This window comes from Ylistrum balloti, unplaced genomic scaffold (genome assembly GCF_031769215.1).
Source record: "Ylistrum balloti isolate Yb309-2 unplaced genomic scaffold, AGI_CSIRO_Ybal_v1 Utg370594, whole genome shotgun sequence".
NCBI lineage: Eukaryota > Metazoa > Mollusca > Bivalvia > Pectinida > Pectinidae > Ylistrum > Ylistrum balloti.
In genome coordinates, this window is record NW_026782368.1 from 363,123 (window position 1) to 390,000 (window position 26,878).

At 36.7% G+C, this 26,878-nt stretch overlaps 2 protein-coding genes across 2 annotated transcripts; both read left to right on the forward strand.

The window, feature by feature from the left end:
- The first annotated feature begins 6,330 nt into the window (after nt 1–6,330).
- LOC132556857 (protein spinster homolog 1-like) lies at nt 6,331–20,352 on the forward strand. The gene is made up of 11 exons (XM_060221298.1): nt 6,331–6,661; nt 12,284–12,486; nt 12,741–12,892; nt 13,161–13,227; nt 13,316–13,449; nt 14,206–14,334; nt 14,644–14,839; nt 15,246–15,311; nt 16,208–16,306; nt 17,431–17,608; nt 19,667–20,352. Exons 1-11 carry the CDS (start codon nt 6,487–6,489, stop codon nt 19,759–19,761), a joined length of 1,494 nt encoding a protein of 497 aa, XP_060077281.1. The 5' UTR covers nt 6,331–6,486; the 3' UTR covers nt 19,762–20,352.
- Nucleotides 20,353–22,460: 2,108 nt separating this feature from the next.
- LOC132556860 (carbohydrate deacetylase-like) lies at nt 22,461–25,592 on the forward strand. The gene is made up of 5 exons (XM_060221302.1): nt 22,461–22,645; nt 23,116–23,246; nt 23,809–23,908; nt 24,436–24,613; nt 25,096–25,592. The coding sequence occupies exons 1-5, from the start codon at nt 22,471–22,473 to the stop codon at nt 25,421–25,423; spliced, it is 912 nt and encodes a 303-aa protein (XP_060077285.1). The 5' UTR covers nt 22,461–22,470; the 3' UTR covers nt 25,424–25,592.
- The last annotated feature ends 1,286 nt before the right edge of the window (nt 25,593–26,878 follow it).

Below are 26,878 nucleotides of genomic sequence, written 5' to 3' on the forward strand. Positions count from 1 at the left end.
CTGAATGTTGCAATGGGTTTGACAAAAAACCATGCAATAGTTGTAAATATGATTATTCCTAAACCAACATTTATAGGGAAAGAAAAACAGTAAATGTGATGATAGAACTTGAGATTTGATTAATAAATCTCATTTACAAAAAAATCTTTAATTTAAAGGAAACTTGAAAATTATACATTTTTCTACCACAACAGGTGGATTTAATCCATTTTTGACACATCAATCATTTCTACTGGTTTGTATGTTATACCATGTTTAGCATGTTTAAATGAAAATGTGCTTCACACACTTACAGGAATTTGAATATGCAATAAGTAGTTAACAGTTGTATTGTAATACCTGGTAATTTGATTTTTATATGGATTTCTAGACTGTTTTTTTTTTTTTTTTTGCCTTGAAGAAAACAAACCTTTTTATTTCTAGTTACAATTTATAATGAGTTACAATATTACCATGTATTTCTGATATTGTCAGTTTTGCCTATTATTTAGCAGCATGGTATGAAAGGTCATAGCAATACGCCCCAACAGATGACATAACTAGAATAGACATGAATACGGAACAGGTCCATTCAACTTCAGAATAGTATTTTTATTGTGTAGACACAGGTCACACAAAATCCCAGTTGTTATATAAGGTATTTCTTTCATTCAAGCTGCTTATTTTTCAAAAGTTTAAGCAACACTCCCTAAAGCTCATATTTTTTTGTAACATTTGAAAAATAACTAATTTGGGTGAAAGAAATACCATATGCCACAACCTCTTGTATGTAGTCTCTATTTATTCTATTTAGGGGAGGTAACTCAATGTCGGTCAGCGTGACCTAGTTCTGATGTAAATAACACCAGTGGAAGACCTTTCTTTAACTAACACAGTTTGTGTGATTCACATTTGTTGTGGATTCAGTTTTGTTATGTATTTTAAATAGCATTTTAAAAGTGCTCGAGAGAGTCTATACATCCTATGTATTTATGATGAGTGATAGATTGGTTGCTTGAATGATCTCGTGTAATAGACAATAAAAAAATTGTGTGTGATAAAAAATTTGAGAATTTTCAGAGAAAATGGAGGATGCAAAAGAAGGGAAAGTAATTCTGCTAGTAAGGTATTTATATTGTAACAGAAATTAATTTTGTAATTGGAAATAAGATGGAATGAAAGAATGAAGCAGAATGACAGTATACACCTGTGAGTTTGAACCTTGTGTTGTTAAATGAGATTATTTTATATTGTCTTGCTATTTCCAGTCAATTTTAATGACATGTCACTGTGTCATCCACTTTTTATATGGCAGTAGAACAATTCACTGGGGTCAGTGTGTTATAAACTTGGTGGCAGCTTCTTTTATACTCAATGACCTGTAAAAACACAATGGTATGTTTTTTCTCTCTTTCTGGAAAAAAATTACAATCTGTATAGTTTGTACCCAGTGTAATTTGTAACTTGGGTGAAGCAAACTTTCAGCTGTCTCACAATGAGTTTCTCTATAATCAACTGTATGAATTTGATTCTTGTGGATGAAAACTTTAATATTATTAAAGGTTTGTGGAAATTGAAAATTTGGCAGAATCTCCCAACATTATGAAAAATTGGGCTTTTACTCAAGCTATTTTGTAAACTATGATGGGACCTTTGGACCAATAAAAGGAATGTTTAAGAGGTTGTGTTAGGAGATAGGGGCTTGTTTGGGAAGTTATGGTATATGATGTTTTATTTGAATTGTTTTATTAGGAAGATAAAACTGTCTTAATCTCATTTTTTGTATGTTTAAAGTTTTAAAAAACATTGGGAATACATTGTAAAATGAGATTAGTTTGTAGATTTATAGTGAATATAACTAGGGAAATAGAAAAATCTTCCTTTATAAAAAGTAATTTCTGTGTAAAACATTTATCCAAACACAACATTGGTGAGAAGGACATGCATACCTGTCACCCCATGTTGTAATGTTCATGTACAGTTTCTCCAGTAATGAAGTAAGACTTTAAAGTTTTATAACACAGCTTTAATCACTTATATCATACCATTGTTGGATTACACATTTAACTCTCACAGGACTTCTCGGTTTAGCCTCACACTCTTCTACCATTGAAAGGCATATGTATGATGTTATCACTTTGTAATGTACAACATAACCACACAACAGATGTTAAAAAAAACATGGTCCGTACAGGTCTATAAATGTATCAGGTTAATACTGGGATATCAGAGCAAACGATAGAGAACAAAATACACGGGAAATAAACAGCCTCCATACTCCAGGGGTTACTCCCACTATCCTCTCTTCATCCTCGAAACATTTGATGACAAAATCAAAGGCACAAACAGTGATTTGATTGGTCTATAGGAGAAATAAGACTTTTTATGAAACACTATGCCCCCAGTTGCGACAAAATTCTTAAGTTGGACACTTAAACTGTGCTGTGTAAGGCTTGTGCTAATTGCATACACACCTTTGTCAAACACTTCTGTCTTCATTGTGGTAATGATTTGACAGTTTCAGTTCAGTAACTTTGGCCGGTGAAAACATTTTGGTTCCACTGGAAACGTCTTTTCACAAATACAAAAAGCTCTACCTCATACGGTGTAATAGTTATGGGCAAGGTTAAATTCGACAACAGACACACAAACAGACAACACAGAAACCATTTGCCCCCGATCTTTTGATCCGGGGGGCATAAAAAACTTGACCAATCTCAAACTTCTATACTCCTTTGACGATTACAAAGGAGCGACACTCAACTTAAAATCCAGTTCAAAACGTTATACAAACACGAGATTGGTTTGTTATACATAAAAATATCAAACTAGTCTTCTCATCTTATCCACAAGTGCCCTGGAGTGTTTTAGGGGTGCAGAACGACATTAACCCCTGGAATATCGAGGATGGGGAATCACATACCTTACCATTATGGATGGTCATTAATGTGTTTTATAGTATGATATTTATGAATATTTTAAAATAATGAATAAAAATGGAAGTGCTTTTGATATTTTCTATTATTTTTAACCGATTTGTTCATGAAGATTTTCCAACGTTGGTATTAAGTTCTGAACGATTAGGTGCGATATTGCATGCAAGCAGGCCAGGGTGAAAGCGTGGATTTGAAAAGTCGAGAGTTTGAGTAGTACACTTATACCACATAATCTGATTGAACATCGAGAAGGAATACAAATTCGCCAATGGTCAGAAGGTTTTGTCTATCTCCTATTTGCCAACGTTTTGAAGATTTCCACGTGAGAGATTTTTCGTGCACAAAAGTAAAACGTCAATGTGGTGTTTTGATGTCACTGTAACGGACATCACTGATGTTCTGATATCACTAAACAAACGTCAATGTGTTGTTTTGATGTCACTCTAGCGGACGTCAATGTGTTGTTCTGGTGTCACTCTAGCGGACGTTAATGTGTTGTTCTGATGTCACTCTAGCGGACGTCAATGTGTTGTTCTGATGTCACTCTAGCGGACGATAATGTGTTGTTCTGATGTCACTCTAGCGGACGTCAATGTGTTGTTCTGGTGTCACTCTAGCGGACGTTAATGTGTTGTTCTGATGTCACTCTAGCGGACGTCAATGTGTTGTTCTGGTGTCACTCAAGCGGACGTCAATGTGTTGTTCTGATGTCACTAAACAAACGTTAATGTGTTGTTCTGATGTCACTAAACAAGGTCTATGCGATATTCTGATGTCACTCTAGCGGACGTCAATGTGTTGTTCTGGTGTCACTCTAGCGGACGATAATGTGTTGTTCTGATGTCACTCTAGCGGACGTCAGTGTCTTGTTCTGGTGTCACTCTAGCGGACGTCAATGTGTTGTTCTGGTGTCACTCTAGCGGACGTCAATGTGTTGTTCTGATGTCACTAAACAAACGTTCATGTGTTGTTCTGATGTCACTAAACAAAGGTCTATGCGATATTCTGATGTCACTCTAGCGGACGTCAATGTGTTGTTCTGATGTCACTCTAGCGGACGTTAATGTGTTGTTCTGATGTCCCTGAACAAAGGTCTATGTGATATTCTGATGTCTCACTAGCGGACGTCAATGTGTTGTTCTGATGTCATTCTAGCGGACGTTAATGTGTTGTTTTGATGTCACTCTAGCGGACGTCAATGTGTTGTTCTGATGTCACTCTAGCGGACGTCAATGTGTTGTTCTGATGTCACTCTAGCGGACGTCAATGTGTTGTTCTGATGTCACTCTAGCGGACGTAAATGTGTTGTTCTGATGTCACTTTAGCGGACGTCAATGGTTTTGTTGTTCTGGTGTCACTCTAGCGGACGTTAATGTGTTCTGATGTCACTAGCGGACGTTAATGTGTTGTTCTGATGTCACTGAACAAACTGAACAAACGTCTATGTGCTATTCTGATGTCACTATAAGCAAAGAATGTTGTGTTCTGTTGCTACTATAAACAGACGTCTATGTGGTGTTCTGATGTCAATGTGACGGACGTCAATGTGGTGTTATGATAACAGATCTGAGAATAAATGATTGATAGTTATGTGAAATTCGAACAAAACGGAGTTATCAGTCGTTAGCGGACGTCAATGTGTTGTTCTGATGTCACTCTAGCGGACGTCAATGTGTTGTTCTGATGTCACTCTAGCGGACGTCAATGGTTTTGTTGTTCTGATGTCACTCTAGCGGACGTCAATGTGTTCTGATGTCACTAGCGGACGTTAATGTGTTGTTCTGATGTCCCTGAACAAAGGTCTATGTGATATTCTGATGTCTCACTAGCGGACGTCAATGTGTTGTTCTGATGTCATTCTAGCGGACGTTAATGTGTTGTTTTGATGTCACTCTAGCGGACGTCAATGTGTTGTTCTGATGTCACTCTAGCGGACGTCAATGTGTTGTTCTGATGTCACTCTAGCGGACGTAAATGTGTTGTTCTGATGTCACTTTAGCGGACGTCAATGGTTTTGTTGTTCTGGTGTCACTCTAGCGGACGTCAATGTGTTCTGATGTCACTAGCGGACGTTAATGTGTTGTTCTGATGTCACTGAACAAACTGAACAAACGTCTATGTGCTATTCTGATGTCACTATAAGCAAAGAATGTTGTGTTCTGTTGCTACTATAAACAGACGTCTATGTGGTGTTCTGATGTCAATGTGACGGACGTCAATGTGGTGTTATGATAACAAATCTGAGAATAAATGATTGATAGTTATGTGAAATTCGAACAAAACGGATTTATCAGTCGTTAGCGGACGTCAATGTGTTGTTCTGATGTCACTCTAGCGGACGTCAATGTGTTGTTCTGATGTCACTCTAGCGGACGTAAATGTGTTGTTCTGATGTCACTTTAGCGGACGTCAATGGTTTTGTTGTTCTGGTGTCACTCTAGCGGACGTCAATGTGTTCTGATGTCACTAGCGGACGTTAATGTGTTGTTCTGATGTCACTGAACAAACTGAACAAACGTCTATGTGCTATTCTGATGTCACTATAAGCAAAGAATGTTGTGTTCTGTTGCTACTATAAACAGACGTCTATGTGGTGTTCTGATGTCAATGTGACGGACGTCAATGGTTTTGTTGTTCTGGTGTCACTCTAGCGGACGTCAATGTGTTCTGATGTCACTAGCGGACGTTAATGTGTTGTTCTGATGTCACTGAACAAACTGAACAAACGTCTATGTGCTATTCTGATGTCACTATAAGCAAAGAATGTTGTGTTCTGTTGCTACTATAAACAGACGTCTATGTGGTGTTCTGATGTCAATGTGACTGACGTCAATATGGTGTTATGATAACAGATCTGAGAATAAATGATTGATAGTTATGTGAAATTCGAACAAAACGGGAGTTATCAGTCGTTATATTGTCACGAAACAATTTTATTTTATTGTTACAAGTTATTAATAACTTTCAGAATGAGAGAAAATCTGTTCTTATTTAGCGATAATCTGATGGTGTGTGAACACTATCTGACAATAACATCAGATGAACCCCGTGACGGTCCGTCACCGGTGCTCCGTGTATTAGTGTTGAGACAAACAACTCAACACAAAGCGCTGTAAGCTTAAGTGAGGAATATAATTGTAGAGATAAGCATTGAATATTTACCAGGACATACATACGCCCATGATATTAATAGGCAGAGGGTCATATAAAGATTTCATATAATTTAATGATATTTATTTCAATTTGTCTGTAACGCCTTTTTGAATTTACATAGAAATACTGTCTACCTTCATACAAAAAGCTAACCATGCGTCTCTAACGTCGGGTCAAACGATAACAAAGTTCACGCAGATATAGAAATAACAAAGCGAGAGTCGACACTCGTACCGGATGTAGTAGTGTTTTTGAGGTGATGTTTCGTTTGTGATCCGATGCGGTTCCTATAACGGTATACAGACTAAACTGGAACACAAATGGAAGTTCAAACCTCCTCGTGATATAAAATGGCTGACGTAACGTGACGAGATATACGCAACAGATTACATTGCCAGAAGTAGTACCCCGAGGAGCCATGCTGAAGTCGGAAGACTTTTCTGATACATCCCCCCTCTTGGAAAACGACGATGACCAGAGAGTCGGGGAAGGGGAAGGACAGAGGAGGGTATCCCGCAGGACTTCATACTTCATCGTAGGTCTCTTGTTTGTGGTCAATCTTATCAACTACATGGACCGCTATACCCTTGCAGGTTAGTGAACCGAGTCAACACTATCTAGTTTCAGTAGGTATATTATGAGACGTATAATGCTACGACATTTCCCTAGCCGATTACACTATTTACACGATAATATTTAAGTACAAACGCACTCCTTTTGTCAACATGAACGTACGAACGTCTTTAGGTCTTACCAAGTAGTATATGGTTGGGTGGTGCGCTTGCATGCAGACGGAGGCGTTTCTCTACACAAATTTTATTCTGAGTGGTATAAATAAGTTTTACCCAATAAAACCGTCACTGATTGATAGATATATATATATATTGTTTTATCTAATAATTATACCGGTAATTAAGATGTAAATGATAGTTTTACCCAATAAAGCTATCGGTAATTAAGATGTAAATGGTAGTTTTACCCAATAAAGCTATCGGTGATTGAAATGTAAATGGTAGTTTTACCCAATAAAGCTATCGGTGATTGAGGTGTAAATGGTAGTTTTACCCAATAAAGCTGTCGGTGATTGAAATGTAAATGGTAGTTTTACCCAATAAAGCTATCGGTGATTGATATGTAAATGGTAGTTTTACCCAATAAAGCTATCGGTGATTGAGATGTAGATTATAGTTTTACCCAATAAAGCTATCGGTGATTGAGATGTAAATTATAGTTTTACCCAATAAAGCTATCGGTGATTAAGGTGTAAATGATAGTTTTACCCAATAAAGCAATCGGTGATTGAGATGTAGATGATAGTTTTACCCAATAAAGCTATCGGTAATTGATATGTAAATTATAGTTTTACCCAATAAAGCTATCGGTGATTGAGATGTAAATTATAGTTTTACCCAATAAAGCTATCGGTGTTTGAGATGTAAATGGTAGTTTTACCCAGTAAAGCTATCGGTGATTGAGGTATAAATGGTAGTTTTACCCAATAAAGCTATCGTTGATTGAGATGTAAATTATAGTTTTACCCAATAAAGCTATCGGTAATTGAGATGTAAATGGTAGTTTTACCCAATAAAGCTATCGTTGATTGAGATGTAAATTATAGTTTTACCCAATAAAGCTATCGGTAATTGAGATGTAAATGGTAGTTTTACCCAATAAAGCTATCGGTGATTGAGGTGTAAATGGTAGTTTTACCCAATAAAGCTATCGTTGATTGAGGTGTAAATGGTAGTTTTACCCAATAAAGCTATCGTTGATTGAGATGTAAATGGTAGTTTTACCCAATAAAGCTATCGTTGATTGAGATGTAAATGGCAGTTTTACCCAATAAAGCTATCGTTGATTGAGGTGTAAATGGTAGTTTTACCCAATAAAGCTATCGTTGATTGAGATGTAGATGATAGTTTTACCCAATAAAGCTATCGTTGATTGAGATGTAGATGATAGTTTTACCCAATAAAGCTATCGGTAATTAAGATGTAAATGGTAGTTTTACCCAATAAAGCTATCGGTAATTAAGATGTAAATGGTAGTTTTACCCAATAAAGCTATCGGTGATTGAGATGTAGATGATAGTTTTACCCAATAAAGCTATCGTTGATTGAGATGTAGATGATAGTTTTACCCAATAAAGCTATCGTTGATTGAGATGTAAATGGTAGTTTTACCCAATAAAGCTATCGGTGATTGAGATGTAAATGGTAATTTTACCCAATAAAGCTATCGTTGATTGAGATGTAAATGACAGTTTTACCCAATAAAGCTATCGGTAATTGATATGTAAATTATAGTTTTACCCAATAAAGCTATCGGTGATTGAGATGTAAATTATAGTTTTACCCAATAAAGCTATCGGTAATTGAGGTGTAAATGGTAGTTTTACCCAATAAAGCTATCGTTGATTGAGATGTAAATGGCAGTTTTACCCAATAAAGCTATCGTTGATTGAGATGTAAATGGTAGTTTTACCCAATAAAGCTATCGGTGATTGAGATGTAAATTATAGTTTTACCCAATAAAGCTATCGTTGATTGAGATGTAAATTATAGTTTTACCCAATAAAGCTATCGTTGATTGAGATGTAAATGGTAGTTTTACCCAATAAAGCTATCGGTGATTGAGATGTAAATGGTAGTTTTACCCAATAAAGCTATCGGTGATTGAGGTGTAAATGGTAGTTTTACCCAATAAAGCTGTCGTTGATTGAGATGTAAATGACAGTTTTACCCAATAAAGCTATCGGTAATTGATATGTAAATTATAGTTTTACCCAATAAAGCTATCGTTGATTGAGATGTAGATGATAGTTTTACCCAATAAAGCTATCGGTGATTGAGGTGTAAATGGTAGTTTTACCCAATAAAGCTATCGGTGATTGAGATGTAAATGGTAGTTTTACCCAATAAAGCTATCGGTGATTGAGATGTAAATGGTAGTTTTACCCAATAAAGCTATCGTTGATTGAGATGTAAATGGTAGTTTTACCCAATAAAGCTATCGGTGATTGAGATGTAAATGGTAGTTTTACCCAATAAAGCTATCGTTGATTGAGATGTAGATGATAGTTTTACCCAATAAAGCTATCGGTGATTGAGGTGTAAATTATAGTTTTACCCAATAAAGCTATCGTTGATTGAGATGTAAATGGTAGTTTTACCCAATAAAGCTATCGGTAATTGAGGTGTAAATGGTAGTTTTACCCAATAAAGCTATCGTTGATTGAGATGTAAATGGTAGTTTTACCCAATAAAGCTATCGGTGATTGAGATGTAAATGGTAGTTTTACCCAATAAAGCTATCGGTGATTGAGGTGTAAATGGTAGTTTTACCCAATAAAGCTATCGGTGATTGATATGTAAATGGTAGTTTTACCCAATAAAGTTATTAGTGTTTGAGATGTAAATGGTAGTTTTACCCAATAAAGCTGTCGTTGATTGAGATGTAAATTATAGTTTTACCCAATAAAGCTATCGGTAATTGAGATGTAAATGGTAGTTTTACCCAATAAAGCTATCGGTGATTGAGATGTAAATGGTAGTTTTACCCAATCAAGCTATCGGTGATTGAGATGTAAATGGTAGTTTTACCCAATAAAGCTATCGGTGATTGAGGTATAAATGGTAGTTTTACCCAATAAAGCTATCGGTGATTGAAATGTAAATGGTAGTTTTACCCAATAAAGATTGAGATGTAAATGGTAGTTTTACCCAATTGATAGAGATGTAAATGGTAGTTTTACCCAATAAAGCTATCGGTAATGGAGGTGTAAATGGTAGTTTTACCCAATAAAGCTATCGTTGATTGAGATGTAAATGGTAGTTTTACCCAATCAAGCTATCGGTGTTTGAGATGTAAATTATAGTTTTACCCAATAAAGCTATCGGTGATTGAGGTGTAAATGGTAGTTTTACCCAATAAAGCTATCGGTGATTGATATGTAAATGGTAGTTTTACCCAATAAAGTTATTAGTGTTTGAGATGTAAATGGTTGTTTTACCCAATAAAGCTCTCGTTGATTGAGATGTAAATGACAGTTTTACCCAATAAAGCTATCGGTAATGGAGGTGTAAATGGTAGTTTTACCCAATAAAGCTATCGGTAATGGAGGTGTAAATGGTAGTTTTACCCAATAAAGCTATTAGTGTTTGAGATGTAAATGGTTGTTTTACCCAATAAAGCTGTCGTTGATTGAGATGTAAATGACAGTTTTACCCAATAAAGCTATCGGTGATTGAGGTGTAAATGGTAGTTTTACCCAATAAAGCTATCGGTGATTGAGATGTAAATTATAGTTTTACCCAATGAAGCTATCGGTGATTGATATGTAAATGGTAGTTTTACCCAATAAAGTTATTAGTGTTTGAGATGTAAATGGTAGTTTTACCCAATAAAGCTGTCGTTGATTGAGATGTAAATGACAGTTTTACCCAATAAAGCTATCGGTAATGGAGGTGTAAATGGTAGTTTTACCCAATAAAGCTATCGGTAATGGAGGTGTAAATGGTAGTTTTACCCAATAAAGCTATCCGTGTTTGAGGTGTAAATGGTAGTTTTACCCAATAAAGCTATTAGTGCTTGAGATGTAAATGGTTGTTTTACCCAATAAAGCTCTCGTTGATTGAGATGTAAATGACAGTTTTACCCAATAAAGTTATTAGTGTTTGAGATGTAAATGGTTGTTTTACCCAATAAAGCTGTCGTTGATTGAGATGTAAATGACAGTTTTACCCAATAAAGCTATCGGTAATGGAGGTGTAAATGGTAGTTTTACCCAATAAAGCTATCGGTAATGGAGGTGTAAATGGTAGTTTTACCCAATAAAGCTATTAGTGTTTGAGATGTAAACGGTTGTTTTACCCAATAAAGCTCTCGTTGATTGAGATGTAAATGACAGTTTTACCCAATAAAGCTATCGTTGATTGAGGTGTAAATGGTAGTTTTACCCAATAAAGCTATCGTTGATTGAGATGTAAATGGTAGTTTTACCCAATAAAGCTATCGGTAATGGAGGTGTAAATGGTAGTTTTACCCAATAAAGCTCTCGGTAATGGAGGTGTAAATGACAGTTTTACCCAATAAAGCTATCGTTGATTGAGATGTAAATGGTAGTTTTACCCAATAAAGCTATCGTTGATTGAGATGTAAATGGCAGTTTTACCCAATAAAGCTATCGTTGATTGAGATGTAAATGGTAGTTTTACCCAATAAAGCTATCGGTGATTGAGATGTAAATGGTAGTTTTACCCAATAAAGCTATCGGTAATTGAGGTGTAAATGACAGTTTTACCCAATAAAGCTAACGCAAATAAATGTTGATTATCAGGAAAACTTTTAGCCATACAAATAAGGATAATATTAATGATAAAAATGTCAGTGTGACAAAATTAATCTGTTCACATTGAACACGGAAGCAACATCCAGAGGTCATTCCGAAAAGATTACGCAATGCCCACTGTTGAATAAGCTTAAGGAAATTGCATTCAAAGTTATTATCGTGTCCAAAGATGTATGACCAAGATAGCAGTATGTAGTCTAAATGCGTATTAATTGTATAATAACACTCAAAAATCTTAACATGAATATTTTTACACAGTGTACAGACAAAAAGAATGTTGTGCATATCAGACATATCGGCGGTCGGTAGGTCGAGCTACCACTGTGGCAACTAGTATAGTATCACCTCCCTTATTTTTTTTTTAAATTTTAAACTCACTTTCTACATTTATCGCACTTTTAATTTAATCGCTACGTGTACTTTCGTTCCTGGCACCGTTTATTAATTCTACTCCAGCAGTAGATTTTTCTGTGAGCAAGTTGACGAATTTTGGGCCTATTCGACCATAGTTTTTTTTATAGTGGGCTTTAGCGACATCGCGGGTAAATAGGAGAGTTTTTGAACGGATATATAAAGGATTTGAAAACATTAGATATATGAACGGACTGCAACAAGACTGGCACTTTTAACACTAGTAGTTGTTTTGTTTCAGTGTGTTACAGTATTTTCAAACACGTCAACTCAGTCTCGCCAAATGTTTGGTGGTCGGCACATGTGTATCAAAAACGTATTTTCTTTTCTTTAAACACATAGCTTTACATGAATCACTTGTTACATGATTAATTCATAGTCTGATAAATATATACATGCTTGATGACATTATCACCTCACACCGGTTCTAAATAACAAATTCGTATTTGTTCAGGTGTTTTGGATCAGGTTCAAACGTACTATGGTTTGGACAATTCCCAAGACGGACTGCTACAAACTGTATTTGTCGTTACCTATATGATTTTCTCTCCGGTTTTCGGTTACCTTGGCGACCGATACCCCCGGAAGTACCTCATGGCAGGAGGCATCCTTTTCTGGTCTGGTGTCACGCTTACTGGTTCTTTCATTGATAAAAACGTAAGTTAAGTGTAATCATTTTTGTCTGCATATTTTATTATATAAAATTATATTTCATAATTGATAACTTGTGATTTATTCAAAGCCGAATTCCGTTATATCTGTATAAGAAATGTATCTGTTGAAAATGAAAATTACAAATTATACGAAACGAATTGGAAATCTTGCACTTCGATATTTTGTTTTCATATGTCCCTGATACCTTTCAATTCGTGAATAATTTTCATAGAATATCATTTATCAATTTTCTACAGCACTTCTGGGTTTTTCTGATGCTGCGCGCCCTGGTAGGTGTAGGAGAGGCTAGCTATGTCACAGTCTCAACTACCATAATTGGTGACCTTTTCCATGACAGAATGCGTACAAAAATGCTTATCGTATTCAATGTGGCTGTTCCATGTGGAAGGTAAATTGCAACAAGATGGAAAATACGTTAAAGGAAAAAGCATTGAAAAGGATAAAGAAGAAAGTTCAAAAGGCGTTTTAGCAAATATAGATTTTTTTCAAACTGTGTCCTTTTGTACAATTAAGTCCAAGTATTTCACTTAGAAAATCATGGGTGGTCGTTAAGGATAATGTGATTATCTATCAATACCAAAAACGTAGTCTTCTACTAAATTTCCCTACCGTGATTAATAAGCTTTATAAATTCTCATTATAATATGCTGTTTCAGTGGACTTGGATATATTGTCGGGTCTAATGTAGCCAAGTTGTTCGGCGCCTGGCAGTGGGCATTACGGGTAAGTCGAAAACATTCTAATGTACAGTCTTTGTTCAAAAAAGAATAACCCTAGATGGACTTGACCTTTGACATTTATTGTCTTGTAGGTGACCCCAGGGTTTGGCGTTATCTGTGTCATACTGATACTAATTCTCCCCGAGCCCACTCGCGGGTCAGCAGACGGAGGGACCAATCTCAGCAACACGTCTTTCCTTCGTGACCTTAAAGAACTATTGACAAAGTGAGATTTTTTTGTATCTGTATTGCTGCTGTAAATACGTAAAGGTTTGTTAAATTGTTCTTTGAAATGTGTTGTTAGAATAGATTTCTCTAAATATATTTTGACAACTTTTCGTTATTTGTATTGATAGCATTACATTTCGGCCATCACAGTTAACACCCAGGGTTTCCATCATGATAAGAATGATTGTTTATCACTTGATTTCAAAATACATTTTTTACATGTATGAAATGCGGGATGTGATGATTAGCAAATCGTTGTTCCTAGGTTCGTTCTCCTTACAGATATTAACCTGCAGTTTCACAAACTGATTTCAATTAATTATGGATATGTTCCAGCTGGTATTTTACAACACTCAGACGTAATTAATGACAAAAAGTAACATGTTATAAGTAATACAGGTTGGGATGAAACTATAATCATACTTGTGAACCGTTTATCAATTTTTCTAACTTATCCATTAAAAGTGTGACATAGTTTGGATACGATAAGGTCAGTTACTTGAAAATATTATGTAATTTGATAACAAAAGTTTCACATATTTGAAAGCAAGATATTTAAATTAGTTGGTACGACAATCACAGGTCATAGGGTGTTGCGTCTTTGTGCTAGTAACAAGTGATTTTGTTCTGTAGATTTGCAATCTCTCACAAGTTTGTGCAGTGTTCCGGGGGCGAAATGCATTCTAGGGGAGGAATCGCTGTATATTGTAGTATATGACGTCATTGATTTGTGTGTATATGTTATGTTTTATAGTAAGACGTTAGTTCTGTCATCCTTTGGGTTTACCTGTGTGGCCTTCGTGACCGGGACACTGGCTCTGTGGTCCCCAATTTTTATCCTTGACTCCATCAAAGTCCAGGGGAGAGAAGGGGATCAATCTAGGTATGATATCATAACTGTTGAATTTTAGTATATAAGTAGAGAAGACCTGATGTAGTGTTACCCGTTTTGGGAATCGATTAAACATAACGGACATGACTCTCACTGGCACAAGTCAGTGTTGTACTGTTTCATGAAGTATTGGACAAGTTAACCCTTGACCCTAGATAATTAACGATTTCGTTGTGGTAACTGACTGCTGCAAAGTATTTATTGATGAGAATACTTTCAAATTGGTCTTAATCGGAACATGCAGAAGTTTGCCTTTTGTCAGGAATATCTCTTAAAAACTACATTTTGTTTGGTATACAGTGTTAGTCTGATATTCGGTGTACTCACGGTTGTTGCGGGCCTGACAGGCGTGGCTATAGGTGGGGAAACCTCCCGGAGACTTAAGGGCAGGTACCCCCGGGCCGACCCCATCATATGTGCCGTTGGAATGCTAGTTGGAACACCATTTCTCTTCTTCGCCCTCTACGTGTCGCCTTACAGCACGACTATCGCCTGGGTATACTGTTCATCACTTACTTCAGATTTAATCCTGGTGTTTTTTTTTTAATTCTAATTCCAGCCATAATTTTCTAATATCGAATTCTTTTTACGAAGGGTTTATACCTTCAAAATTATCCCGAGGCTTTACCGATTACCAACAAACTGATTATCAAAAATACTGTCATTCTGAATATGGACACACGAAGTTTACAGAGAAATAATCCCAAACATGAGATGGACTCTGAACTTGTTTTATACAATAGAGAGAGCATTTCATGGTAAATGTTTGTGTAAGCCAAAGTATAAATTTAAACCCCTAGTGCTGATATGAGGACAATCCTGATAAGATAAGCGGTATTGTGTATTGTTGACTTGGGCATTTACTGGTGTTGATGTTCTGTGTATTTGGTTTTATTTTGAAGGTCCTCATCTTCCTTGGAGAGACAGCAGTATGCATTAATTGGTCAATTGTCAATGATATACTACTGGTAAGTTAGCCAGAAATATACTTCCTGGTCAATCCTAGCTGCATAACGATCTTCTTTATTTTGTAGATGTCTTTGAGAATTTCAAAGCATAAAATAATGTTCCAGTATTTCTGTGCCGATTGTAAGTTCCTGTTAGTGTCTGCCTATCCTGGATACTCCAGGGATTACGCTCACCATCGCTCCCCAGGAAAGTGTCATGGCAAGATTGAAGGTTTCATGTGGGACACCATGTGAACAAGACTAGTTTGATCTTTTGGTGTACATCAAACGAATCTCGAGGTCTCGTAGCGGTATGTTGTAACGGCTTTGTTGTTGGGTGACGGTATCAGCCTGTGATTGGTCAGTTTTTTTCTCCCGGATCCCGCTCTTTACAATTCAGATTACCGATACTTCGTTTAAGCATTCAGCTTTGCCATGACATGTTGCAGGGGTGCAGAGAGCGATAGTGAGCGTAACCCTTTGAGTATCGAGGATGGTGTGTGTCGTATTTGTTCCATATTCAATATTCTTTCCAGATTTGTAATTGTTTATTCTGGTCATAGAACACACAAGCAACATACATTCCACATATTCTCTATGCCAGGCCGTTAGATAATATACTCATTGTTTAGAATGTATTGATTCTTAACTTCATCTCTTTGTGATGTATTGTACCTCGTCGACCATATTTTGTATTCAGTTTCTTCGAGTACTTGTTCATAAAAGTGTATTTTTCTTGTACTCTCTTCATGAAAGAGCGTGTCATCTACGATATTGGTTTGCAGATCCTACCAGTGCATTGCAACCCGCGGTGGGAACTTACTATTTTCATTGAATAGCTTATATATATATTTATATATATCAAGTTTTTTGTTTTCCTTGTTTATAAGTTACCCTATAAATATTTGTTTCCCCAGTACGTTGTGATCCCAACTAGACGTGCGCTGGCCGCAGCTGGTCAGATTTTCCTCTGCCACGCCCTCGGGGACGCAGGAAGTCCTTACATCATCGGTCTGGTACGTATCAGCAGTTGGTCTTGGTGAATTGACTTGTTCATTATCATTGTCTGGAATAACCTTTTCATGTAAATATTTAGGCGTCATGCTTGGACCACAATTGTTTGTTACATTCAAGATATAACTATCCGTTTATTAAGCAAAAGATTACGATGAGATTGTATAAGGAAATGATTACTAGTATTTGTTTGGATTTTACGTCCTCGCAACAGCTAGAGTCATATATAGACGGTGTCAAGGGTGACACCAACAGCTAGAGTCATATATAGACGGTGTCAAGGGTGACACCAACAGCTAGTCATATATAGACGGTGTCTAGGGTGACACCGACAGCTAGTCATATATAGACGGTGTCTAGGGTGACACCGACAGCTAGTCATATATAGACGGTGTCTAGGGTGACACCGACAGCTAGTCATATATAGACGGTGTCGAGGGTGACACCGACAGCTACAGTCATATATAGACGGTGTCGAGGGTGACACCGACAGCTAGAGTCATATGTAGACGGTGTCTAGGGTGACACCAACAGCTAGAGTCATATGTAGACGGTGTCTAGGGTGACACCAACAGCTAGAATCATATATAGACGGTGTCGAGGGTGACATTGATAGCTAGAATCATATAAGGACAGGTATCTAGGGGGACACTGACAAGGAAGAAAGACACTGCAAGGTACAATGCATAGTTGGCAGGCATAGCAATAAAAAGAAAAGATCCCAAGTGTTGTAATGAGGACAGCAGATCATTCTTTACCAATTCTCGGAGTCCCCTTAGAAGAAGTTAATGAGAAAACCTGCCGATTCTGTAAGGTACCACAAAAATGTTTCCCGGTTCATGTACGTATGGGTTGGCTGGCGATGATGTTGATGTCGTTGAAATGCTGGTCCGATGTTTAGAGGCGACTGCACAATTTTGGAGATCTTTTCATATTGTAGTCTCTCTTGGTTAATAAATCGGTAAATCGTAACGTACGTCTTTGTAGGGCACTGCTTGATATGGTTTTTTTATTGATCTACTGTATGTTATATTTATTTCCTGAATTTTCGTTTTGAATGAACACAATTACATGATGTATAAACACACCTTTAACTTATTTGTGATATACTTATGTCTGTTGCAAGGTATCTGACGCCCTGGCCAAAGGTTACAGCCACCCGGCCACCACACCGTCTGTTCAGTTTGCTACCCTACAGGTGGCGTTGTACGTCACTCCCTTCGTTAGTGTGTTAGGAGGCAGTTTCTTTCTGGCCGCTTCACTGTTCGTGGTACAGGATCGCGAGACTGCCAAACATATCACAGGTAAGTATCGGTAATTGTATTAACCAAACTTACTTACCCGGGATTAGGGTTCCATTGTCTTGAGTGATGAACGAATCCTCTTTTGTTTCAAGGTTTGATGATTACACTGCTGTAGAAAGTGTGTTTATTGATTCAGAATTTTAACAAAAAGTGTAAATAAATATAAAAAAATACGGATATGATGAACTAATGAACTTTCGCTTTCTCTTCTAATTTTATTTAAGAAGAATTTTTTTCTTGGTTTTATTCCTTTCTCGAAAAAAAAGTTGAAGTCAGAACGTCATGCATTATTTCAGGGGGTCACTAGCAATAGGGTTTACAGACTACAGAACAATATATATGTCATCATCATTGTAGTAGTAACGACAGTACGGACAAGTGAATTGTCAAATTAGGGGCAGATTGTCTCGAAAATTTGACAATTCACTTACTCTCGTTATTACTTCATTGATCATATATCTGTTGCCAGTAATACGCATCCAACGAACATTTATTTGTTATGATCCAGTACCAATATTTCACCTTACCGTCGATACTACTTACTAGATTATATATATATTTAATGTTATGCATTGTGTATATGTATATACATATGTAAAAGCACGCAGACGCAGAGGTACACTTAAGCTATCTCTGAGTAGGTAATTTATAGGATTTGAACAACTGGTATATTTTATTGTAAAGAATTAACATCTTTATATGAATATTTCGGTTTACAATCGTAACTAGGTTCCCCACTTCATTTTCTCACAATACTCAATTTTTGGCTCGCTGGGTACCTATAGCCTATCGGTTAATCAAACATTGCTGCAGTATTCAAATATGAAACTACAGATGTTTAAATTAGCGAAGTGAGAATAAATCATGAAGACGATAATAAAGAAACAAGTTTCGATTTTCAAAATATTTAAATGGCCATGTGACAAGCGAACCGTATTACAAAGACCGGTGCTAAGTTCTAGATGATTTAATTCAATTTCTCGACACGGTGTTCTCGTCATGTTTCTTTGATTGTACTTCAGACATCTCTTCCATTGGGATCAGGTTAGTTAAGCCTGTACTTAGTCCCGCTGCTTTAGTGTGGCTTGTATGTTATACAAAACAATATTTAACGGATGATAGTTGTGATGTCAGAGTAAAATAGACGTGAATACCTTTATCTACTGGCACAATGCTTTTTCAACTAGAAAATTGAATGGCTTTGACTACCATTCTTCCGACATAAATGAGCTTGTTCCTTCTGTTTGGATGCTTCAAACATCTTAATATTATCTCTGCATCACATTTGTTTTCTTTGAAGGCTTTTAGGTTTTCTGTCATATTCCATGAGTGCAGTTGTACTTATTATAAACATGCTTGTTTGTGTATCCCTCATCTACTGTATATAGTCATATACGATTTCTTTGTTGCTTTTGCCTGTAGGTCATAGTATACTAAATTGTAGTATGTGAGACTGTATAGTTCTGTCTATGTAGGAATACATGTAAAACAAAACGGGCCGCCAGTCACTCTAACTTAGTTGTGAGACTAAAATAAGAGGACTTGAAATAAAGAAAACTGATCAACATATAACTTGTAATTTGACGAAGCTCTGGAATTTTGATAGAAGAAATTGATTGTTATACAAGTAATTTGTCAAAAAATCTTTATTAGCACTATGACATAATAGATTCTCAGTTTACCAGCGTACTTCTGGACGTGGATCCGACAGTTATGTAGATACACAACATGATCACGTCGACCACTTTAGTGTTGTTGAGAGTCAATTTTCATTAGATAACAACAGGAAATTTGTGGTAAAACTACTTCATAAGATTAACATTAATGATAACATACGGAACTATATTATTTCGGCTCTTTGACCACTCCGCCTTCATTACAGAGTCTGGGGATCGGCCTATCTTCAGTGTCGTTGACGGTGTAAACAAAACCTTCCGTATTTTACACCGTTGAGATTAGATAACTTTAAAAATATATTCAAAATGTTCTAAATATTTCCGTAGTGTAATATTTTGTGATTCTGTTGTTTTAATTTGACCTACCTATATGTTTTAACAGAACAGGCGAATGCGCAGTCGGAAGTAGATGATGACCGTGTGGAGCCAACAGACAACGACTTCCTGTCTGCTGATTTATCCTATTCTGTTAATTGAAATAATGATAATAATAATAATAAAAACAAACGTTATAATACATCAAAAGGTAAAGCTATGACTTGTAACGAACCTGAAGTTAACTGGACTCTAATAATGATATGAGCTAGCAGTGTACCAGAATATACAGTTCTGGAAACCAGGCTCCTCGAGTCCGATGCTTCAATATCTACTTAATCCAGTTCGGACTTAGACACTACCTGACCTAATGTGATAAGGGAAAATGAAATTGTGATTATATTGCATATTGATACGGGTTTTTCTAATTTTGTTACAGCCTTTAATTAATATTTTTGTTATCAATAATATTTGTACAGAATCGCGTGATTTATATCGCTTTATTACATTTATATAACATTAAGTCAAATCCAACCGTAGAATGGCCAGCCCAGGCAGCTTTGTGAAAGAGAGTTGAAAGATGACAGCGCATAGTAAAGTCAAAATGCACTAGAGACAGGCTAAAGTGGCCTCATGTATGTTATATGAGAATAATATGAGCGGCTGATGAAGAGAGATGAATTCTTCGTATCAGGGTCTAAAATAATGGACGAAAGATTGAAAGAAAGATCGAGAATAAGGTATTATAGGTGTTTGGAGGAAAGATCGTGAATTAGATATAGGTGTTTGGAGGAAAGATCGTGAATTAGATATTATAGGTGTTTGGAGGAAAGATCGTGAATTAGATATTATAGGTGTTTGGAGGAAAGATCGATAATAAGATATTACAGGTGTTTGGAGGAAAGATCGAGAATAAGATATTATAGGTGTTTGGAGGAAAGATCGAGAATAAGATATTATAGGTGTTTGGAGGAAAGATCGAGAATAAGATATTATAGATGTTTGGAGGAAAGATCGTGAATTAGATATAGGTGTTTGGAGGAAAGGTCGAGAATAAGATATTATAGGTGTTTGGAGGAAAGATCGAGAATAAGATATTATAGGTGTTTGGAGGAAAGATCGAGAATAAGATATTATAGATGGAGGAAAGATTAAGATAGATGTTTGGAGGAAAGATCGAGAATAAGATATTATAGGTGTTTGGAGGAAAGATCGTGAATTAGATATTATAGGTGTTTGGAGGAAAGATCGAGAATAAGATATTATAGGTGTTTGGAGGAAAGATCGAGAATAAGATATTATAGGTGTTTGGAGGAAAGATCGATAATAAGATATTATAGGTGTTTGGAGGAAAGATCGAGAATAAGATATTATAGATGTTTGGAGGAAAGATCGATAATAAGATATTATAGGTGTTTGGAGGAAAGATCGAGAATAAGATATTATAGGTGTTTGGAGGAAAGATCGATAATAAGATATTATAGATGTTTGGAGGAAAGATCGATAATAAGATATTATAGGTGTTTGGAGGAAAGATCGAGAATAAGATATTATAGGTGTTTGGAGGAAAGATCGATAATAAGATATTATAGGTGTTTGGAGGAAAGATCGGGAATAAGATATTATAGGTGTTTGGAGGAAAGATCGGGAATAAGATATTATAGGTGTTTGGAGGAAAGATCGAGAATAAGATATTATAGGTGTTTGGAGGAAAGATCGAGAATAAGATATTATAGGTGTTTGGAGGAAAGATCGAGAATAAGATAGTATGGGTGTTTGGAGGAAAGATCGAGAATAAGATATTATAGCTGTTTGGAGGAAAGATCGAGAATAAGATAGTATGGGTGTTTGGAGGAAAGATCGATAATAAGATATTATAGGTGTTTGTTTGGTGTGTGAGGCAATTGCCTTTACGTTATGAGAGAAACTTCATGATGCCAAAAATAGAAATAAATTCATTTACTCTGTTGATGTTGTTAATGAAATGGTCATGTTGTACATTTTTTCAAATTCTTAAGATATTTTGGATGTTTTTGAATTCTAATTTGAAATTGCCATCCAGATATATATTTCAAAAGATTGATTTTATCAAAGAATTGTGGAATAAAAACAGTTGGTAAGATTTTATGCAATTTTGGCAAAGTTATGTTCCAGTATCAAATCATTTTTTCATGAAAAGCCATTGTTGAATAAACTTTCTCAGGAAGTGCGTTGGAAGTTTAACATTCATTTTTTAAACTTCAGTTCTCTTTATTTAATAGAAATGATCATGGTGGAAATTCCTGCATTTTGAAAGAATCGGACACTTGGGGGTGGGTCGTTTTCAAAATGAAAGCTTTACCATTGGAATTGATTTATTAAAATTTACATGAAAACGTGATACAATTAGATACAATTACGTCGAAACCAAGAACACGTGCCCTTAAACATAAAGACAATGTTGCATTGTTACAGAATAAGGTCACAGTCGCTGAGTGGCATGTACATACTATACTTCAATACATGCTATTCTAAGCCAGTATTGAAACATTTGATACTGATTGATTTTATATGTCGTCTTAAATTGCAAAAAGCCAATAATTCAGACATTTGAATTTTATAGCAATATCCAAGGTGCAATGCTTTTCAATGCTATATTTCGGGTTGATTTTTTATCGCTAATCTGTATTGCCCTGCGATACTGTTAATTTCCTATATCCAGTTTTAGCCCGAAGGGGTATATATATTTTCTAATTATGATTATAATACAAGTGAGAAATGAAGAAATAAATTTAACTGACTGGCGTTCACTTGATGTAGAACGCAGGTTAAAGGGGAATAACTCTAAGTTAATATGATCACTGATAAGCGGGATGAAACGCCACGACGAATATGAAGAAAATATTGTTGGTGGTTAACGCTGATGATTTCGGCTACAGCGACGAGAGAGACACTGGGATCGTGGAGTGTTATCGGAACGGTTATATCAGTAGCGTATCGCTATTGGTTAATGGCGTCCATGCTGAGGGTGCGGTCAAACTAGCCAAACGATACAACATCGCATCAGGTGACCTTTGAACTCTTCTCCCACATCAAGATGGAGAATACATTATAACCTAGATATTGATTTAATAGCTAGCTGCCTGGAGTGTAATTTTATGCTTAAGATTCATTGATGTCTATTAATTTGCAGCGATAAAATGATAAATCATAATATGTATACGAGCAAAAAAACTAAAAACAAAATATTGCAATTTGAATATTTGGATAGAGCAACGCGGGGCCAACGGTTCCTGTCCTTATTTATAAGGAATCTTTAGGGGATATTACCCGGTGACGATCCTATGGGATTGTCAGTTGAAAAAAAAAACTCGTGCTGTACGGTCGTCTTCACAATTTATTACTGACATTTTGAAATTAAGTATTAAATTCTATTTTGCAATGGGTTTTTTTTTTCTTAGACTTTTAAACTTGTAATGATGGAATCTAGTGTACATAAATAATATCAAGTTTTCTTGTGTGTGTATGCGTACTTAGGTCTGCACGTGAACCTGACGGAAGGCCATGCCATAGGGCAGGGGTACACCACACTGACTCGGAACGGATGTCTCCTAGGAAAATTCGGTTTCCGGAAGGCAGTCAAGGAGAGGACGCTTGACATCGCAGAGGTTCACATGTAGCAGGCTACATAACGCCCTATTGTCTCTTTAACATAACGCCCTATGATCTCTTTGTTGTAATGCATATAACGTATAGGCAGTTTAAATGCATGGGTCTCGGACAGTGTCGAATTTCTTCCCAGTTCAGTAAACAACACTCCCGAGGCACCATACAGGAGTAGATCAAGACATGATTTTCAAATAATCAGACTGTTTTTTTCCATGCCAGTTGAATTGAAAATTCCTAGTTTTTGCATGCTTCCATCGCAATGTTGTAACTTGTCTGCATATTGGATACAAGAATTATTACAAGGACAAGTACATCCCACTCAGATGTTTTATGACATAAGATATGGGGAATGCTGATATAGCCTCTGTCGACCTCCAGCGTGTAAATGATAAAGTAAATATTTCAACTTTAGGCCGAAACGAAATCGAGATTAAAACGTCCGTTACTGTTAGGTATTTCAAAGATATTACTTCGTCCAAGTTAACTGAATGAACGAGACTGAAATACGAGATTTGTAATTCTGCCAAAACTGACACGTGTAATGAACCGTTTGCTCGACAGGTTCGGCGTGAGATCCAGGTTCAGATAGATAGGTACCGGGAGCTGACGGGAGAAATACCCTACCATGCAGACGGACACCAGCATATACATGTGATACCCGGTAATATTACATATTTACATTCAGACGAACACACAAATACATACTCTTATCAGCACTAGCAAGGCAATGTTTTAAACCCGAAGTTAGAAACCACAGTTATGTACCACTATTAAATGTAAAACAACAGAACAGCCGGGGAGGATTCAGTAATATTCGAGGGACTTTTTAATTATCTGTATCGATATAATTATAGGTTCTCTATCTAATTAAGAAACTGAAGCTCTAATACGCTGTTCCTTACGCAGAAAGCGTTTGTTTCTAATCAATAAAATGGTTTTCCCTTTTATTTCGATGTCGCGAAAAAGGATGAAGTTTTTTTCTTGTTCGGGTTGTAATTTAATAAAAGAAGTCTAGGATTACACAACTACAGCACGTGCATGAATTCATAGCCAAAGTCACTCGTAAAGGTCATATGTCAAACTTCTCGTCGTTGGTCCGACCTTGGCCTTTTGTATTGCCAAAGACTTAACGTTCATATATCTATATTTTCCTATCATGATTAATTAATATGTGGTTTGAGTTTACAGGTGTCGCGGAGACATTCGCGGCAGTTTTAAGTGAGAACGGCGTGAAAGTAACCCGTCTACCAAAGGAAAGTGGCGTGGTCGCAGAGGTCTGGGCCACGCCCGAACAGGCCGAATTCATGAAAGAGGTTGTAATTCATGCCGAATCTGCCAGCAAGGTGTTCACCACACACAAATTGTGGTACGTCGATATTGACTCGACGCCTGTTGTCCCGGACTCTCTTTTTAAGCCCATTGGATAAATCTATGTCTGATACAATAGTCAAAGCATATTGAGAGTAAAATACAGTTTTTGATCTTGTTAAAATAACTGGAATATTACTGATGAGAATGATCGCTAGCAAATACAACAACTACCAATCAGACATTTTATAGACGGTATTTTGTAAAGATTAACTGTAATGCCCCACCATTATATGGGGATATGAGAATATTAATGTTACATATGCCCGCCCTTCCCTATCGCGGCGTCCCGTTCAAAGCCAATGTTATGTGTGAACATCTAAACAAATATTTACTGGTCAAGGTTAAAGGGTCAAAGGTCACATTTGACAGCTTTGCTAATTCATCAAACACTTATGGGACCTTCATGACATTTCCTTGTTTTATAATTTAACACAATGTTACACCTCAAAGATTCACATTTCCTTTTTGATCTTTCAGGAGTTGTGATGACTTTATAGGTTTGAGAACCATGGGTTCCAATATGACAATCGACAAGGTGACATCATGTCTTTCTGAAGTATATGACGTCACAGAATGTGTATGTTCGAAGGATCAAGTGATAACATGTGAATGGATGGTACATCCTGGTCACGTGACATCTGGTGCAGGTGGCTGTGGAGAAGGCCCGGATTGTTTTTCCAGATCACATGATCGGCAGCATGAAATGGACATTCTCTCCCAGAAAACTTTATCTGATATTTATCGGGCGATGAACATTACAATGTCTAATTTCCGGGACGTTTTCACTACAATAAAAGCGGTATAACCGAAAATATGACTCATAAATTTATCGTGATTTAACTTGGTGGGAAGGTCATGGTGAACCATTGAGATGATCGTCTGTTCACCACTGTTTTTAAGGTCATGGTGAACCATTGAGATGATCGTCTGTTCACCACTGTTTTTAAGGTCATGGTGAACCATTGAGATGACCGTCTGTTCACCACTGTTTTAAAGGTCATGGTGAACCATTGAGATGATCGTCTGTTCACCACTGTTTTTAAGGTCATGGTGAACCATTGAGATGATCGTCTGTTCACCACTGTTTTTAAGGTCATGGTGAACCATTGAGATGACCGTCTGTTCACCACTGTTTTAAGGGCATGGTGAACCATTGAGATGATCGTCTGTTCACCTCTGCTTTTTAGGTCATGGTGAACCATTGAGATGATCGTCTGTTCACCACTGTTTTTAAGGTCATGGTGAACCATTGAGATGATCGTCTGTTCACCACTGCTTTTAAGGTCATGGTGAACCATTGAGATGATCGTCTGTTCACCACTGTTTTTAAGGTCATGGTGAACCATTGAGATGATCATCTGTTCACCACTGTTTTTAAGGTCATGGTGAACCATTGAGATGACCGTCTGTTCACCACTGTTTTTAAGGTCATGGTGAACCATTGAGATGATCGTCTGTTCACCACTGTTTTAAAGGTCATGGTGAACCATTGAGATGATCGTCTGTTCACCACTGTTTTTAAGGTCATGGTGAACCATTGAGATGATCGTCTGTTCACCACTGTTTTTAAGGTCATGGTGAACCATTGAGATGACCGTCTGTTCACCACTGTTTTAAAGGTCATGGTGAACCATTGAGATGATCGTCTGTTCACCACTGTTTTTAAGGTCATGGTGAACCATTGAGATGATCGTCTGTTCACCACTGTTTTTAAGGTCATGGTGAACCATTGAGATGACCGTCTGTTCACCACTGTTTTAAAGGTCATGGTGAACCATTGAGATGATCGTCTGTTCACCACTGTTTTTAAGGTCATGGTGAACCATTGAGATGATCGTCTGTTCACCACTGCTTTTAAGGTCATGGTGAACCATTGAGATGATCGTCGTCTGTTCACCACTGTTTTTAAGGTCATGGTGAACCATTGAGATGACCGTCTGTTCACCACTGTTTTAAAGGTCATGGTGAACCATTGAGATGATCGTCTGTTCACCACTGTTTTTAAGGTCATGGTGAACCATTGAGATGATCGTCTGTTCACCACTGCTTTTAAGGTCATGGTGAACCATTGAGATGATCGTCTGTTCACCACTGTTTTTAAGGTCATGGTGAACCATTGAGATGACCGTCTGTTCACCACTGTTTTAAAGGTCATGGTGAACCATTGAGATGATCGTCTGTTCACCACTGTTTTTAAGGTCATGGTGAACCATTGAGATGATCGTCTGTTCACCACTGCTTTTAAGGTCATGGTGAACCA